Genomic DNA, 19,879 nt, shown 5'->3' with positions numbered 1-19,879 from the left:
AATAGTTTAGGTTTAATTAATTAATGTTCAGGCCCTTGTTTGTCGAGGTGACAGTTCTCTCTTTCATTGCCTTTGTGTTCTGCATGTCCGGGGACCTACTATAAAAAACTTGGTTTTAAATTTTAACCTGTATCATTGAAAAGCGTTGAATAGTTGTTCAAAATATCTTAACTGTATCCTAGTCTTAAATTTTAATAAATTAAGAAATCTTAAGACTTCAATTTCTTTAGTTTTGATTTTTGATTTTATATTTTACACCACTATGGAATGCATTGTCATATTATTTGAGTTTCGCGATTAATAAATGTATAAATTGACATCTCTTTCAAAAAATTTAAATATTTAAAACTTTAAAACCTTTAAAAAAAGGTGTGATATGAGGAGGTCGTTATCGACACAATTTATAATTTGCCTTAATTTTATATCAAATCAGTCAAACTCGGACACATCCTTGATGTTAAATAATTACGATAATCATATGTTTGTGGAAGTTGTGAGTCGGTATAATGCGCTCTGAATATTAAAGAAAAAAGGATGCTTTTTCTAATCTTATTATTTAATTTTTATTTGTTTTTAAATAAAACATAAAATAAAATAAAATTTTTAAGATCTGAAAGTGTGAGTGATATAAAACCTATGTAAATAAATTTGAGAGCGAATAACGAAGTGAAACACTATTATAGTTTGAAAAATATTTACTCACAAATAACAGGTTTTAATGAAAAATTTTTTAGTTTTAAAATTTTAGTTTACCGTCTTGAATTTTAGTTATTAATTTCAAAAAGTTTTTTTTTCAGTTAGTATTAAAAATTATAATGTATTAGAAATGTTTCTATAAGTGGGTCCCTGCGTTCAGTCTAGCTTAAACATATAAATATTTAGTTTTAATAGCAGCAAGCATTAATAGCAGTTATTAGTATATTAATGGTTATTGTATATCGGAACTTCTTTTAGAATAAGATTATTCAGATAATTCATTAATATAATTCATTTCAGATAAATTATTGATCACTATTAAGAAATCATTTGTTAATAGTCTCCCAGGCCCTAAGCATCTACAGAAGAGAAAGCTTTTATAGAATGTAAATTTTAAAATTAGATATTTTTTTATCACCTATTTGTAATAAATTCGAAAGTTTAGTATAAATTTTTAAAATTGATTACTTTAATACACATTTTAACTCAAAGTATTAGTATAAACCAAGCATTTGGGCAATAAAAATGTAGCAACAAACTTCCTTTCAACTCTATTATTTAATTGGCAATTATGAAGAAATCAAGTAAGTACTGTTAGTTATTAATTGCCACTTTCTACTGTCTTTTCCAATTTAAGCTAATGCAGCTAGCCGTCACTGATTTGGTTGTCGTTCACCGTCCACTTCATACAAAAAAAAAAAAAAACGCTTCCTGCATGCCACTTCAGACCAGATCAGTCTGAAGTAATTACTGCAGCATTAAGCTGACAATTACAGTGTAAGTAACCACCATGGACAACATTTTTTCGTGCAACATTTTAAGCTGCCACTATTACTGCTACTGCAGTATTTTTGCATTAATTTAAATCAAAGCAAGTGCAAATTTAAATTACAGCATCCGCTTTGGATAAGCTCGAAAAAAAAGCTATGTATCTTATCCGTACTTTTAGTGAATGGCTATGCATACGAATATGCCTGAGGCAAATGATGGACATGTGGCAACACTGTGCTGTAATGCCCACATGCCTTCCAGATTAATGTGCTTGCTTTTTCGCGATTAACTGTTTTTGCTACTGTACTTAAGCGTAATTAGTAGCACTTTTTGTGGAATTGCTCTGTTTTTATAGCATTCTTACTTTTTTGTGCTTGTCGTCTTAAACTATTATATGTTGACGTTTTCCGGTTACTATAATATGGGTATGCAAACATAACCATCCATCATTATTGTTGACTATAATTTTCTGCAGACATTCACCGCCACTGTCGAACAAATCAAAATTTCTATGATTTTAATTTATAGTACAATATATACATATGCATGCGCAGTGAAGTCGACGGTGGAGTACTCGTAATGCTCTTTCACTGACTGATAAGTTCATTAAGTTTTAAATGTGATATGGCAAAACCGCATAAAAATGATCCACTGAAAAATGTGGAGCTACAGCGGAAGTGTCACTTATGGTAATAGTTATGCAAATTACCAGTGCGATACTAGTGTGTGGCAACATAAATTTCTGAACTGGTTAAAAAAATATAAAACAGAAAATATCATAATAAAAAATGTGAAAAGAATAAAGTTTCTGAGAAGTAGAACTCTCAAATTACTTTGAAAAAATTAAGAAATCTTTTTTTTAACAAATTTTGGTACATAAATGCCACATGAACTACAAAATTGCGTTAGTACTGGAAAACATATTTTTCAGCGATTAAGCGCACCTTTATCAAAATTGGTACATTAAGGCTTACGGCTTCCCTTTGTTGTTCAGATGTTTCGTTTATATTTGTTGTCGTTTGTTGTTGTTTTTTAATAAATTTAAAATTTTTAAGTTGACATGAAAAGTTTAACTTCTTGACTATGCTCATGTTATGAGCTAAGCTCGTAAAAGATGAATTCTGTGTTTCTTCAATTTCTTCCCAGTTTTTTTGTTTTTTTGCTAATTTCGAGTCCTTAATTCCTTTTAAGTAAATGTTGCAAAAATTTTGTCCCTAATCGGATTTGTCGGTTAAATGAAGCGTGCAGCATAAGCGAAAATAAATTTAAGACAAAAAAGGAGAAACAAAAATTATTTAAAACCGCAAAAGTTATTAATGATTAACTTTGCGCTTGAGATTTAGTTTCGAAAAAGATGCTCATAAGCTTAAATTTAATTCTCTTCAAAATTTTTAAAAATAACTTTGTACGTTTTTCATATTTATGCTTTAAATAAAAATAATAAAAATATTTGTTCATTTTTTCTTTAAAATTGATTTATTAGCCCGCCACAGACAAACTTCTCTAAACTAAGTCTTATAAGATTTATTCGTTAAACATTTTTTTCTTCATTAACAAAATAATTAATTTTTTTTTTATTTATTTTTTACAGATGGTTTTGTCACTTCGATGATGACAATTATGTTAACGTACCACGCCTTGTTAAGCTATTGGACGAATACAGTCCATCAGTGGACTGGTATTTGGGCAAACCTAGTATTTCGTCGCCACTGGAAATTCACTTTGATAGCGTAAGTCTTAATAAAGTTTATAAAGAAAATAATTTATATAAATAATAAAGCAGTTTTTATTTTAAATGTTAGTTCTTTAATTAATTGAAGTTTTGAGGGACCAAAGAAATGTTTCGTGTATTACCAAATACCCATCAATAATGTTATTGATCTTTGATTTATGCTTGAATTTGATTGTTGTTCAACAATTTTTTAAACTCCAAGTACTATGAAGTTGACTTGTACTTTGTCAAATGCAAATCAAAGAATCAATTTTTACACACTAAAGATAATTATAATTAAAATTTAAATTATTAACATTTAGCACTTTAGTATACAGTAAACCGTTGAGAATATTAGCATTTTTATAGCGGGGTATATTAGAAGTGTGTAATAGCTTAGGTAATATGTCTGCAGCCCTGTTGCTGACCTATTGTGGACTTCCCTTCCTCTTGTATAAGGAAAGAAACAATTATTTTTTAATAAATTTTGACAACTTTTTAATTATATTACGGATATGTTAGAAGTTATTAATATCTTAGGTTATAACATATGTCTGCAGACTATCGTTGATACAGTTAGGTCTGTTGTTGACCTATCGTGGACTTCCTTCCCTTTTATATATAGCTGGGAGCAACGATTTTTTTGTTTAATTTTGACAATTTATTAATTTTGTTAAGGAAAAAGTATCTACCGACATTATTATGTTATAATGTTATCCTGCGATTATTGATATCGCGCATGATATATTAATATATTCATAACAGTAACTTTTGATAAATGTTCAAAAGCGACATATGCGACGTTTTAAATAGCTTAGTTTCAGTTATATGGATGTAGGTATTGATCGATGTACTCAGGATTTTTATTGATTTATGTGTTTTTTCGCCAACTTATTTATTTATCATCTGCCGAAAGCATTCCTACATTAGAATATATATTATTTTTAAATATAAATTTTTGTTAACATTTCAATCTATTTGTACACAATCTCAACTATGACTTAAATATAATGGTATCAAACTTAATTTTTTCGTATAATATCATATTATACTATATAGAGTTTCGATATTACTCCTGTGAGTACAGATACAAATGCTGTACTTATTTTTTGTATTTGATTTACCCGTCTTTTATTCCAACTGGATCAAATTAATTTTATGTATGCTTTTACTCTATTCTCATATAGAGTAAATATAGAGTATCATATAGAGTATTCTCATATTCTCATATTGATAGGAGATGAAATTATTCTTCCATGCTATGTGTTATAGTTTTAGAATTTGCTTATTATAAGTGTCAAATTTAGCGGTTAGTTTGGAACTGTAAATTTTGCTTTGTAGTAAATGGATGGGCGACAATCACTCCATTGTCCTGTAGCCACAAGCCTTTTTGTGGCTTTTGTGAGTAATTGCTTTGCTATAACCTTTGTTATGGGAACATGTAGCAGCCAATCTATAGCATAATTTGATGCAGAACGTAATGAGCTTCTTTTCTAGTATAATTGTAATACATATTGTTTTTTTGTTTATTTTAATTTTTTTTTTTATCTCCGGAGTTGAAGTTTTGATCTTGTAAAGTTCTGGTAAAGTATACTATCTTTATTTCTTCAACTTCGCATTCAAATGCTGATGTGTTAATTTTTCATAGTAAGATTGTAGATACTATTCACAAAAAATTTTAAAATATTTCGACTACAATACTAAAAATATTTATTATTTAATAGTACTTCGTTCATACACTGGAAGTTGTAATTTTATTTATATTTAACTTAAGTTGAGCATTGGGTAAATATTTTAAACTCAAATTATTCAATAAAGTTTAAAAGTCTTTTTTTCTTTGTTAGAAAAAAATTAAAATTTATTTTATTAGAAAAATATAGATTCAAATATTATTTAACGATCAAATAAACCTATAATATAGTACTTCTTTTATAAATATATGAATAGATTGTAACGAGCACAATAGGTAAATTCCATAATTCTAGTCTATTATTAGTAAATTTGTTGCACATCATATTAGTTTATTTTCTGCAATAAATTCAAAACTAAAATGCATTAAATTTTATGCATTTCAAAAAGTTACATTTCAGTGTAAATTTTTGATGTCTTGACTTACAATTTCCTTATGTTATTAAACAGTTATTACCAATTAAAATATTATTATTTTTATGTAACTATTAAAATATTAATTATGACAATAACCACAAAAAACTATAGCCATCATCAAATTTATGTGATTTATTGAAGTGAAAAATGAAATCGATATACAGTCAAGACTCTGCAATACAGTTAAAAAGATTTGTATCTATAGTAAGATTTTTTGAAGTTAATAAAACTACTGCATTCACTTTTGAATTTATTGCATTTATAAACACTTCTTTTTAACTCGATAGTAAATGGTATCTGATCACAGCTGAGCTGTGTTAATAATTTAGTAGTTGCTACTCTTCTAACACGTGTACAAACATAAAAACTTCATTGAATAAAAAATATATTAAATTTCAAATAAAATATTTATTCTTTCAAAATACCGACTGATTTCTGCGCAAACATTAATCTTACAAATTTACACCAAAGACTTAACGCTGAGCCTGACACATTAATTATTGATATGATCTATTTAAAGAGCTTAAAGACCGACTATAGTTTCCGAAAAGCGGTATTTCATAGATATCTGTTTCGTGAAAATTAGATAGTTAACTATAATAGATGAATAAATAAATGAATGAACACGATAGATTTAATAAATGTATTGGAATTTTGCATTTAGAGACAGCAGAAATAATGCTTGTAACGGATTTTATATATTATGAGATTTGGTGTAAAATATAGTAAAAATACGTTTTTTGCATAAAAAAGTCGGCAATCAAGTCAAAGAAGTTTGTAAATTTTAAAATATATTTAAACGTATTTCTTATGTGCATCCGTAACATGAGACCAGCTGCATTTCCCAGTTATAATCATTAAGAGCCTTTAACTTAATATTAAAAAAAATTTATTTTCATTTCTTTTTAAGCTTAAAATACAAAAAATAAAAATAAAATGATTGCTAATTACTTAAAATTGCAATATTTATTTTTATAGGTTTTAGGTTACACGTAGTGAAAAAAAAGAAAGGATATAAAATTACCTTACGGTTTAATGAGTTTCTTTATATTTTGTTAATTTTAATGCTCAATTAATCTTTTTAAACTTTAGTTATTTAAAATTTTATAACTTTATTTTATTTTTATTTTATTTTTTATTCCTGTTTTATTTATTTTTTATTTTTCCAGAAGAACCAATCGACCAACAAGAAGATAACCTTTTGGTTTGCAACAGGCGGTGCTGGCTTTTGCCTAAGTCGTGCTCTAACTCTTAAGATGCTACCAATTGCTGGTGGTGGTAAATTTATTAGTATTGGGGACAAAATACGGTTTCCAGATGACGTGACAATGGGTTTCATAATTGGTACGTTACTTTACACAGCTACAATTCATTAGAGATAGTGATAATTAAAAATAATTACATTTCTTATTCAATTCTTTTCTTGCAGAACATTTATTGAAGGTGCCATTAACTGTCGTCGATAATTTCCATTCACATTTGGAACCTATGGAGTTTATACGTCCAGAAACATTTCAAGATCAAGTTTCTTTCAGTTATGCACATATGAAAAATCAATGGAATGTCATTAAAGTTGATGGATTTGATTTAAAAACAGATCCAAAACGATTTTATTCATTGCACTGTCAATTGTTTCCATATTTTAGTTTCTGTCCACCAAGATGATCCCTTAAACTAAATGCTTAAAATCAATTTGTTGTTAGTCAAAAATTGATCGTAGTTTAATATGCAAATGGTTGCAAGAATTAAGTAAATTATTGTTGTAGCAGCAAAAAAACTCAAAATGTTGTTGATTTAGTTGAAAACTAATAAAATCTCAAAACTGTGATGTAATTTTAGTTAAAAATTATACTATTGTAAATATTAGCGAAACATAAATCCTAAAAGTAAATAAATGTCCCTTATTATTGTATCTTAAATTTTATGCTTGCCTTTAAATTAAAAAAAATACTTCTGTCCTGTGTTTTAATAAATTGTTTAAATTATATACAATACATTTTTTGCAATTTTTATACATATAATGAGCTTCCATATTAACCACTTCCGTTTATTGTATTTAAAATGTGCTTCCTTTAAGTATATTTTATATAAAAAATCTTTTATATATGTATTTCTAGTCTCTTAAGGAGAATTTAATTGTAAAATATTTAAAATATTCCTAATAAAATAATTAATACACTTAAACCATTTATTGATATCATTAAGTTGTAGTGTGATTGTATAAAAAATTGTTGTAGTCTTAAAATTTGCATAAATTAAATTGAATAAAATTGTTAAAAAATAATTATTTTTCGATGTTTTTATTTATTTTTTTCGATTAATGTTTAAACAGGGTTGTAATTTATTTTATGTATATTAGCCAAAATTTTTTCTTTCAGAGTAGCAAAAGAATACTTGCAACTTACAAAGGAAAACATGTGAGTCAGAGTTAGGTTTTAGTAACAAAAAATGTTGCGTCTTAAGTTTTAGTGCAGTCAAATACAAAAATCAATCTATTGTGACTGGAAATATGTTGCAAAATTTCAAAAGAATAAGATAAAAACTGCTTACTCTTGCTCGTTTATTATTAATTATATTGTCTTTTATTTATATTAATTAATTTTTTGTTTGCAATATTTATATTTCATATTTTACACAACATAACAAAAAAATTTTTGACATATTTTAAAAGTGATGCCAATCTGCTTCAACCACACTTAATGTTGTTTTTCTACAACCCTGAAAGAAAAAATTACGGCTATTGTAATATTTACTATTAAACTAAATTAACTAATTTACTGAAAGGTAAGAGAAAGTAATAATAGAAAAAAAAAAATTAAATGATCGATAAAGAGGAGAAAGAAGGCGAAATATAAAAAGAGAGACAGAGAAAGAGAGAGATAATTAAGAAAAATTAACACATATAATATAATTATGTGAATATCCAAGAAATGGAAAAATAAATGCTAAAGCATTGTTTGTCAACCTTCGTTACACGACACTTCTATCATAATCTTATAGTATTTGCCAACTATTTCCAACTATTTCTACTTGGTTATACTGATCTTAACTTGATAATAAATTTTTCAGTTTCATTTCAAATCGTCTTTTTTCATTATAACTGGTCAGGAAAACATTTTAACGTCATATTGAGAGAGGACAGGATTAGGGTCGGTTAGAAGCACAAAAAATCAGCATTACTTTGATTCCTTGGAAGCCAGTGGCGCAAAGGGTCATCTAGTACCCTGAGAGATCTATGTCAAAGTAGCATAAGGGATGTTGTCATACAATTTACATAGTAAATAATTGAACCATAAAAATTTATTAGTTTACATGTGACCACATTTCTTTGTTACTTTAAATCCTATTATATTCTCAAAGTGATTCTCAGACAACATATAAAAATATTTTGTTATTTCTCTTTAGTTTCTAGTCTACATACTTTGACTAACTTTTAACTTGCATTGTTTCGTGTTCGTACTAATACATATGGTAATATTGTATTTGCTGGACAGATATTAAGTAATTTATTCAACGCTGATCGTCTTTTTTGCAAGCCGTTATGCCGATGCTAGGGTGGCCAAATTAATTAGCCAGAATAGGTTTGAAGATTACCCATTTATTCCTTTCCGATAGACTTATTGACCAAAACTTAACTTAAAATATTGAATGTTAATAATATTATAATATTAAAGAAATACGTTATAGTCAGTGTTTTATTCTCTGATAATTGTCACATGATTTAAAAATTTTGGAATGTTTAGATAGATCTTAAACTTATTCAGGTTCGGATCTTCAAGCATTTTAATATTCGAGTGTGCCTGTGTTTAAGCGTTTGGCATGAGCAGAGCGAGCTACTCAAATATGTTCGAACATGATATGGTACTGGGACACTGGACCTGAACCGGATTTTTATCAAACATAACAAAAATAAAGTGAAACTTAAAAAAGGATTTACTGTTTAAATAGTTCTACTATTTCCAAACATTTGAAGTGTTCGATTCATTTTATAGTGTACGATAAACGATATTTATAATATTTAACTTACAATTAAGAGACGATAGACCACCTTTGCAAATTATTTTAATTTTTAATCATTTATTATATTATTATTTCATCCATATGCGGACAAAAAGCTTTCTAAAAATAGGTATTGTAATTGGATTTAATATCATTAATTAGCGAAAATTGTACGAAATCAAATGTTATACTAAATGCGTTAAGAAAGATATTTTAGTTTAAAAAAATAAATTAAATTCAAACAAATTAATTTGAAAGTTTTGCCATTTATAAGCATTTCGATTATTTTAGATTTTATCCAAAATTTAAGTTTGTAGTAACAGTGAGGTGTCATGTTCTTCTTAAATATAAGTCAAACTCGATTCCATAAAACTGTCAAAAAATTTGTCTTACTTTCATTTTTAACACTTTCAAAACTTCAGATTTTTTTTTGAAATCTTGAATTAAACTCATTCGTGTTAAAATGCGTATGAAAGGTAGCAGTGTGCAAGTTGACAGTTGACAGAAGGAGGTAATCAGCAAATAAAACTTAAGGGTCTGAAGTCGAAAAAAAATATTTGAAATGACAATGGAAGTTCAGATTTTGAATGAGACTTGAATTAAAATTGAAATTTCAAATGCGAAAAAAAAAATGAAATTTAAAGAGTTTGTCAGTTGAGTGTCATATTAATTTTGAATCATTTTATTAAATACATAAATACATTGGTTGTACTAAAGGTGAAGCATTTACGAAAAAAAAGAAAATATTTAATACGAAATTATATTACACTTTCAGGATAGAGTAAAATACATCGACATTTTCATAATAATATCAGTGAGTGAGACTTGAACCCACTAAACCACCTCTTAGAAATGAATGGAGAAGATTTTCACAGCATTGTGAAAACTTTATCCCAGTAATCAGGGGAGAGAAAAAACAGATGTAATATATATAATATTAGTGATTATACATGTATATACATATATATATACATGCATATATGTCATATTATGTATATTATATATATTATGTATATTAATAAATAATAATAAAAAAAACAGTAATATGTTATTGAAAATAGTTTGAAAATATTCTTAAAAACCTTGAAAGTAGCTTGAAATTGAAGTTGTTTTTTTGTTCTGTAAATGACACCCCCAAAATATCATTTTTAGATCAGACATCTACTGGGATTGATTCGTTAATTCAAAAAAGTTTGAAAAAGTCGCTTCTTTATGCCGATATGTGAAAATTTTCATAAAGGTGATGAAAATTTATTCCGATTTGGTTTCACTTATCTCTCCGTTCACTAATTTGCAAGTTTGTCAGAAATGCACCTATCATGTCCATGTAAATGGTACTGGCTACGCAAACAGCAAATATTTTAAATAAGTCCTTATTTTTTAATATTTCCTTCTTCTACTATATTCTGACCTAGGCAATATCAATATCCATAGATATTGAGTAACTCTGAGCTAAGTTACACGTTCATTCAACTCGAAGATGTTGAATATGCTGATAACCAAAGTTTATAAAGCCACAGATACACCGATCTTCAAAATAACATTAATAGAATCAGCACTTATTCGTGTAACGCTGGTCTTGAGATTAATACATCAAACACAAAGATTATGTGCAGATAAAGACATCGCTTCTTGTATGCATCTAATCTAACTGCACTAAAAACTTTATTGACTTAATTAACATTTGTAAGACGATTGAAATAATAAAAGCAAAGTAAAATGATGATTCGTATTATTAAGAAGTAAAAATAAGTAATTAACAAAATTTATAATTCTTACTACGCTTGTTTGTAACAAGGATATATAAATATATCCTTAGTCGTATATAAAAATGGTGTCTTTATTTTTGAAGATTGCCTGGGTTTAATATATTACTTTTAATATGCACTAAAGTCAAATTTCAACCCATAGTTCAACGGTATAGATCTTTATAGATGGTATAAAAGCAGAGTGTTTAAAATTGTTTTATGTAGTTTTTATTAAGCGAACTATTTGATATAACTTTAAATATATATCGAATAAAATGTTTAGAAGAAAATGTAGCCGCTAGAATGAAGGCTCACACAAGGACGGATTTAAGTAAAAGCGATCAGTTTTAAAGAGGCTGATTTTACATGTTTTCTGGCCACATACCATCACTAATTTAGGGGTAGATACTAGATCAAATGCTTTTTGTTTGAATTATGTTAAAATATGTTTATTTTATTATAATCACGGTTGCCACTTGAAAATTTTTTCCTGTACCAAAATTGGTTTGAAAAGGCACCATTTCTGTAAAAAAAGTCCCTAGTTTTTTTGGACTTTTTTGTATTTTCGTTCTGTGTTTTTCATAGTGTTATAAATGAATAAAATATAAAATAGTGCAAAGTTGCATTTATAAAAAAAATGAATTGGAAATATCCACAATAAAGTTGGGTCGTCAAAAATGTACCATTTTTTGAATATGAGTACCAAACGAAAAAAAAAGTACCAATTTTGGTACTTAAGTACCAATTTTGGTACTTAAGTACCATAAGTGGCAACCGTGATTATAATGAATGGTTAAAATTCTGATCTACGAGCTGTTTTAGTATAAAATTAAATATTTCTCTATTGTCAACCATTGTTGGGTACAGTCAAATTGTTAGATGTATATAGCCGTTTACTCATAGTCGTTGATAAATGTTATATCATTTTTGTTAAACTTTTAGACCACCAAATTCTCAAGATTTCGATTTGATTTTGCTTGCAAATTTTGTTGTTTGTATCTTATATCAGCTCTTTGATAAGTAACTCTTAGATGTTCCTTATCATTAATGACAATTTAGTGTGAAATCGATCCGTTAGTTTGCATGATAAAACTGACCACTAGTATGTTGAGAAAGTGGATCACTTGGAATTTTATACAAATGTACATTGTAATATTAACATTAAAAGTATGGTTTATATTGAAATCTTAGTAAGTCGAATTTTACGGTTTGTTTATGAAGTTATTCAGAACAATAAAAACAACACCAACAACTGTTGTAAAATCAATTATAGTAATTATGTATTGTACTTATCAATCATAAGGAAAAAAACACTTAATTGCTTCAAAGTAATAATAAAATGTTCATAGTGCTGAGGTTTTCACTTAACGATATCATTAGGAACATTGTGTGTTTATCGTAGAATAAAAAGTGTATGGAATAAAAGAGAATTTTATTTTTTAATAACTTATTTCACACATTCACGCAACCACAAATTAAATCGGTTTAATTGCTTCACCAAAACATATTTGGCTTCAGGCGTACCGATTGGCGTACACTACTTGGCCTTTGGGCCAGTAACTCCCTCAAAGCTACACCGCAAATGCCACTGGAATTTGTGCCTTTATGCCGTGTGTATTCATTATTTTCATTTTTGTTATTATTTTTTGTGTTATTTTCATTTTAGCCTCGGCGTTCGAGGGAGTAACACTTTTGTGGTTAAAGCTGAAATGAATAAAATTAAATACATTTTTAAACTCTTTTCGTTTTTCATGTTCGTTTGTTGCTGTGCCTCAATGTTGGCCAGCGTTGAGGCACGTTTTCGGCTTCATAGTACGCATCTAGATATCTTTCGATAATCCACGCACAAACGCTCTTTCATCACTCTTTTGTATTGGTTTAATGATGAATGAAAACAAATGCGTTAAATACGTTTCCACATTTTTCTACTGAATTTTGTGTTTGCGTTTTACTGACCGTAAATGCTGCATCTGTTCACGTGAGAACAATGGAAATTTGTCAATACAAATTCGTTAGCTAATGTCACTTGATTGATTTGTTGTAATTTTTTATGATCTTTAAAATACTTTTTTTTGTTATCATATAGTATTTCATGACATTGGTATGATATTGTGACAACATAAACTAATAATTGTCTAAAAATATATAAGCGTAGAGCGGAAGTATTATGAACGGTGTGATGATAATGAAATTTTACAATAATATTAAAAATTATTTCAAATTTCATCATTTTAAATAATGCTGAAATTACAGAAAACTTACATTAAAAAAAAAAAAATCTGAATTGTATATAGTATATATATGTATTGAATTATTTTTGTTAGGTTAAACATTTTTACGACAAACATATTACAGTATTATTAGTAATATGAAGATTTATGCCTATCAAAAAAAAAAAAAATATAGAGACAATTCTAAAGAGAAATAGATATCAAAAAATATGTATTGTAAGTATTTAAAGGTTTCATCATTTATTTATAAATAACGAAATAATTAATAAATACAAGACTTAAAGTACATAAGATTGTAGTTTTTCAGGGTTTCTAAATTAAATTTCTATTTAGAATATCTTCGTAACAAATGTTAGCTGCTTATTTTATGGTTTGGGTCAATTGAATAAGTTGTGCTGACTCTGAGCTTCAAATTTGGCAGGACACGACTTCGATGTAGTCTCAAAAAAAATTATTTACGAATAACTAAATTCAAGAATTATTTCGAAGACCACTGATGATGTGTATTTGGCAATACTCGAAACAGCTGTATGGTCAGCTGAAAATTTAATTAATTAAAATAATATAGAAATGAATTTTTGTTGTTGTGATTCATTACTTTTCGAAAACCACTTTATAAAAATATTTAAAAAAAAATGAAACCACTTGTGAAAGCTATAGCTCTTTATACAGATGCTCTGGAAGCTAAATTTGTACACTCAAGTTTATTCATAAATTAAAGCACTTAGTTTAAATCTTTTCATATATAAGACACATATTTGTATATATATTATTTTATACATTTTATATACAATAATGAGAAATAACTAATATGATATATAAAATAGTTTGCCTTTTCTTTGATTAAATTGACGAAAATTGATAGAGGAATGATAAGTCCATATTGCACATATTGTACATATTGCAGGTACATAATTATTTAGTTTAAAATATTTCTAAAATTAAGCATACTAAAAATTTTGCTTTTTACTAAAATTTAATGATAAATCCTAGTCAGAAATAAAAAATAAATATTTTTGGAATATATTTTATAGAATTTCATTTTATGGTAATTTTATGCATGCACATTTTATATAAATAGCGCGAATAATTAGTTGTTTAAAAACACTTTTAAATAATACCATAGTGAAATTTTAAACTTTTATGTGATAAATCCGAATTAGAAATGAAAAATTTAAATATTTTACTTATCAAATCATTTTGAAAATATTTAAAAATTTTATTTAGAGGGAATTTTGTACGTATATGCATTATGTGAGGTGTACCACAAATTAAATGTTTAAAATTTAAAAATTTTTTTATCGAGAAAATTCATGTTTTTAGGTAAAATTTAATTATAAAGCTAAATCAAAAATTAAATATATGAACTATTGGCATATATTTTAAAAACTTTTTTTTCAATAAAAGGTTTTTTTAGTACCTTTTATTGCAAAAAAAAAAATAAAAAATATTTTTATTTGTTGAAACTATTACTGAAATGTAATCGATCTAATCAATTATTTTTAAAACGGAAGCAAATTAAACTGTCTGTCCTTTATAGAGTTTGAGATGCAACTATTTAAAAGTTAGTGCAAAACTTCTTGGAATCCTATTCCTTAGGAAAAAAATTGATAAATTTTACACGACATATCAGAGAAGCAGAAGTAAGAACATTGACGGAAGATTTAAATCAGTTTTACAATAATCTTTCCCCCTATTCAAAAAAAAATAAAATAAAAATTGGTGAAATACATTAATATATTACATTAATATATTACAAATACATTAGGAGTAACTACATGTGACATCGTTTGTGACAGAACTACCTTAAATTGTAAAAAAGCATGTCCTACTATAATTCAGGGTTGTACATAGTATAAGTGTTTGAGTTAGTGCAATTTTCAAGTATGGATTTTGAGAATCAAAGGTTTAAAAATATGCTCTTTGACCTAATAACTACATTCGAGAGGATTATACTGAGAATTGTTGATCACATACGTGAGAACAAATTAATAAATTTATTTGTAGAAATTAAATATAAAAATTAAGCCTAAAAGAAAATTCTAAACCTTGTAATCGTGAACTGTATGTGATCTATATCGAAACAGAAATAGTGATAAAAAAATATTATGTAGAGTCCGGTGAATGAGACAACTACCTTGCAAGAACAAAAAAGACCACAGAAGCAGACTAAAGACACCCAACTGGATGGCATTAGGTTTCAATTGGAAACGGTGAAGAAATTTATTGAGCGTCGCAAAGTATACAAATTTTTTGCTGGTCTTCAAACCTCACACAACAAGATGTCCTGTAACAATTTTGATAGATATATAGAATTGTTGTAATTACTTTTTTAAATGGAAATTGATTAAGAATCGGAAATTAATTCACACATCTTAGATATATATTCTATATGTTTAGTTAGTAAATAAACTATTGATTTAGATATATGTTTTTATTATAAATACTCCAATTGTTAGATAAAATATAAGCAATGTCTTTATGGGTAAACTTATAATTGTAAAGTAAGTGAAGTGGTTCATTAAAAGTTCTTAAAATAACATTTTTCTTTATTAATATAATTTCTGCAAATTAAGGTATTACTTAATTTAAATTTGGTTATATAGTAGCAGTTCGATTGTTTAGCTGTGAAAAAATACGATGAGTCATCGTTACTTATTTGACAGGCATGAGTTCTAAGCTTGGCACTTTCAGTCCAACAAATTATATACGGACTATAAACTATAATCACTGATGATGATTATTTGGTAATACTTGAAACAGCGTTGTATAGTCAGCAAATTCCAATAAATTAATCAAATATTTGTTATTGTTTCTTCATTAGTGTTCGAATCGTTCTAGTTTCTTTTTATCATAAGACGCGTCACATTCGACAAAAAAAAATTAAAGTTATATTAACCTATGTTTGGGTATGGTAAAGTTATGATAACTTTATGTGAACAGTAGTTAAACTTAAAAAATTAATTAATTTAAAATTAAATTCAAAATTTGATTAATAAGTATTACCAGTTTAATAACTATCAATAGTTAATCTTAAAAATTTTTGAGACAGCGCAATGTTAATTTTTAAAAATCGTAAACAATCGTCAATGTTTCTTTACAATTCGGTATTGTTATTTATCATAATAGAAAATATTTGGGTAAATAACATAAAAAATTGAGTTATTTAAGAGCAATAAATTATTGGAGAGAAATTTTAAATTTAAAACTCAAAAGTATCTAGATAATCGGCGAGAACATTAAAAGACTGGAAAAAACAAATACTCTCCACCTGTGCGTATGTCTGTTGTAGTTTCTCTCTAGTAGTAGTTAACATTGACTCATAATTCCAATTGGAATGAAAACGTTTTTCGCGCGTATTCTGTTAAATTCTTCTCTTGATGTTGTCTTTCGTTTCAAATTTTATAATAAAGATATTATATTTGTCTTGACTGGCATTTTTACCATTTATGGCTTTTCAATTACTTGATTACTGGCTTTTTCGAAAAGTGTCAAAATTGTTCTATATATGTATGTATATGATATATATATATTAAATAAATAAATAAATAAATTAATCAATTAAATGCTTTTATATATTCCATTTTGGTCTAAAATACATTAGTGACCTTTTCAATTATTTTATAATGAAGTAGAAGTTAAATATTATGTTTAAATAAAATTGATAACTAAATGAATTGACTTGTTCGTTTAATTTTTAATATATTTACTTAAATATTTACTGATTCACTTAAATATATAAAATAGATAAATATTATAATGAAAGCTATAGTAGTTAAACGTTTATTGTTATGAATACTTTTGTAGAAGTAACCGAAAGAAAGTTGTATAGTAAACAATTCAAGGAAATAAAAAAAGCGACCATAGAGGAGGTCTTGAATTATTCATTAAGAAGAATATTAAACGTTAAAATCAATTTAATAAAGAATTAAAAATATAAAATATGAAAAATTCGTAAAGTAACATTAACATGACTTTCTGCATATTAGGTTCCTAGATTAGGTTCTATGCACAAGAAAGAAAAAAAAATCGTACAATAAATAATGCCTCTATAAAAGAATAGTACTGAAATTAAACAATTAAAAAAACAAATATGATTATTAATTCAATTATTCTACAGCTGGTTTATGATTTCGTTCCAAAATAACACAGCAATTGATTTTGTTAATAAATTTCTTGGCAAATTAACAAAATTCCAAGTTCAAAAATACAAGTATGTTAAATTATGGATTTGGGTCAGTTGACTAATAAATACTAGCTCTGAACTTCAAATTTGGCAGGGTACGAGTTCAATTCTTGGTACTTGCAGTCTCCAAAAATTATTCACGAATAATTTAATGTAAGAAATATGTTCAAGACCACTGATGATGGGTACTTGGTAATATTCGAAACAGCTGTAGTGTCAGCCAAAAATTCAACTAATTAAGAATAATAAAAATAAATATTTTACAAATAAAAAATAAAACTGTTGTTGTAAGTAATTTTTGGTTAAAAAAACTTTCTGAAAAAAATTAGCTTCAATTATGAAAGTAATTCCTAATTCCTAAAAATCATATTAAAAATATTCTACATTTATAGAACGATTTTACAAATATAATTAATACAATTTCATGTTACAGACATTTCAGGATTTTCAGAAAGCTCCTCTTTCTCGTTTGTCTACCATAGATCAATCTAATTTACTGTACATTAATTTAGTCAAAATGCGTGTTTTAAAAAATATTTATATAATAAATTAGGTCGAATTAACAAAATTTTTCAGAAATATATGACTAACTGCCTAATAGAATTGAGTTATTATAATTGAGTTAAATAAATAAAATCTTTCACCAGAGAATATTTACGAATTTAGTCAGCCCAATGGAATAAATTGCTTTACATCTCCTGGTAATGTTTATTAAATATAGCCATCGAAAATAATTTTGTTAGTATAAAACAATTAGATGTACTCATATGTTAGAATCATGATTAAATAATAGAGTTTTCGTTAAACTGAATACTACATATCATTTTAGTGGGTAAACATTACCTTCGCTACTTGTCAAGGGATCTTCTTCGAAATAATATTGATACGGTCGAATAAAGAAGCATATTTGTACCAATTTCAAAAAAATGTTTTCATTATATTTGTAATTCTAGAAATTTTTAGACCGAATATTTAAATATTGGAAGCGTTAAAATAAGTATATAATTTAGTTTTAAATATTTTATTTTATACTAACATATTACTAAATGCATAAAACATTATTCTCAACAGTTATATGCAGCAATCTGAATTAATGCAACTCCGCCCACTGTCGATGCATATTTCAGATTGCAATATTTTTTATGTGTATTGTGCCTTTAATGCCTCAAATTGCCATTAGGTAAAATAGTTTTTTAACTGCCCACACAAGCCAAATCAATGTTGCATGTCACGAACTCAGGAGCAATTAATTCAGAAACGCAACGAAATCCAAATTTACAACTTCGCATTCAAGAAACTCACAGTTGAGTTCAGAATATCGTCACAGGGCTTCGTGTTTATTTTTTAATTGTGAGTTAACTTAAAAATTAAAGAATAAAATATAAATAAAATTTGCAAAAATTTCCGCATATTTTACGATTAAAGTTACTTTTATTTTGGCAATGAAGCAGCGGCAACAAAAGCGACAATTCGTTGCCAGTGCCATTGCGTTTACGTGATTGTCATCAATAAATAAAAACAGCAGCAGCAGCAGAAGTGCATTTCGCAGTCAGTCGGAAACGTGATCAATAGCTGAAAACTGGAATTCTTATCTCGGCTGTTCTCAACTGGGAGGATGAAGACTGTTGAGAAAAAGAAATATGAAGGCTGGCACTTGTTGTTTGCCATGAAATATTACATCCTTTACATTAATAATAATATTTTTTGTCGTTGCATTTTTTGACTTTAAGATAAAGCTATCAATGAAATACGGAGGGATTTTCATTAATAATATGACATTTTAGTTATTTTACAATTAAATAATAAACCTATTATTGCAATTGTAACGATTGAAAGCAAAAGCATTTTACTGGAACAAATCAAAAGTTGTTAATTCAGGCTTCGTAAATTATATACTATGTTATGGGCAGAGCCATAATATAGTAATTTTTACATTCCTGAATGAAGACGAAAATATTTTGCAAGCCAGCCATGTATTCAGCAATAAGTCGTAATTATAATGAGCTTGAGCACAATTAGGCAATAGTTTAATTGACAACTAACAAACTAATCCATAAGGAAATACACAATCTTCAATTTGATTACAACTCAATCAATAGTAGTTTATAAGCTGACAGGCACGAGTTCTAAGCCTGACACTTGCAGTCCAAACAAATTATATACGGACTACGAGTACAAAATAATTACAAAGAAATTCGAATATTTCCTAAAACCACTGATGATAAGTACGTGGCATTATTCGAAACAGCGTTCTATAGTCAGACGAATTGCAATAAATTAACTAAATTTTTGTTCTTGTATTTTCTTTGTTATTCGACTCCATCCAACTTTGAAATAGTTTCTTTTTGTCATAAAGACGCGTCACTTTCGGCAAGAAAAAATTAACATCAATAATATTTTCGTCTGGTTTTCTGACCTCATAAGCTCTAGC

The 19,879-nt window shown here is 27.0% G+C and overlaps 1 protein-coding gene across 1 annotated transcript in view; it reads left to right on the top strand.

Moving 5' to 3' along the window:
• LOC119672261 (fringe glycosyltransferase) overlaps window positions 1-7,211 on the top strand; it is a 76,540-nt gene extending 69,329 nt beyond the window's left edge. The window contains exons 5-7 of the mRNA XM_038083271.1: window positions 3,059-3,197; window positions 6,454-6,628; window positions 6,714-7,211. Of these exons, the coding sequence (XP_037939199.1) occupies window positions 3,059-3,197; window positions 6,454-6,628; window positions 6,714-6,949 (550 nt within the window). The 3' untranslated portion in view covers window positions 6,950-7,211. The remainder of the gene's footprint in view (window positions 1-3,058; window positions 3,198-6,453; window positions 6,629-6,713) is intronic.
• Window positions 7,212-19,879: the final 12,668 nt, after the last annotated feature.

Source organism: Teleopsis dalmanni, chromosome 1 (assembly GCF_002237135.1).
Source record: "Teleopsis dalmanni isolate 2A chromosome 1, ASM223713v2, whole genome shotgun sequence".
NCBI classification, from domain to species: domain Eukaryota; kingdom Metazoa; phylum Arthropoda; class Insecta; order Diptera; family Diopsidae; genus Teleopsis; species Teleopsis dalmanni.
Note: the sequence above shows the minus strand (reverse complement) of the source record. Positions and strands in the feature narration are given on the sequence as shown.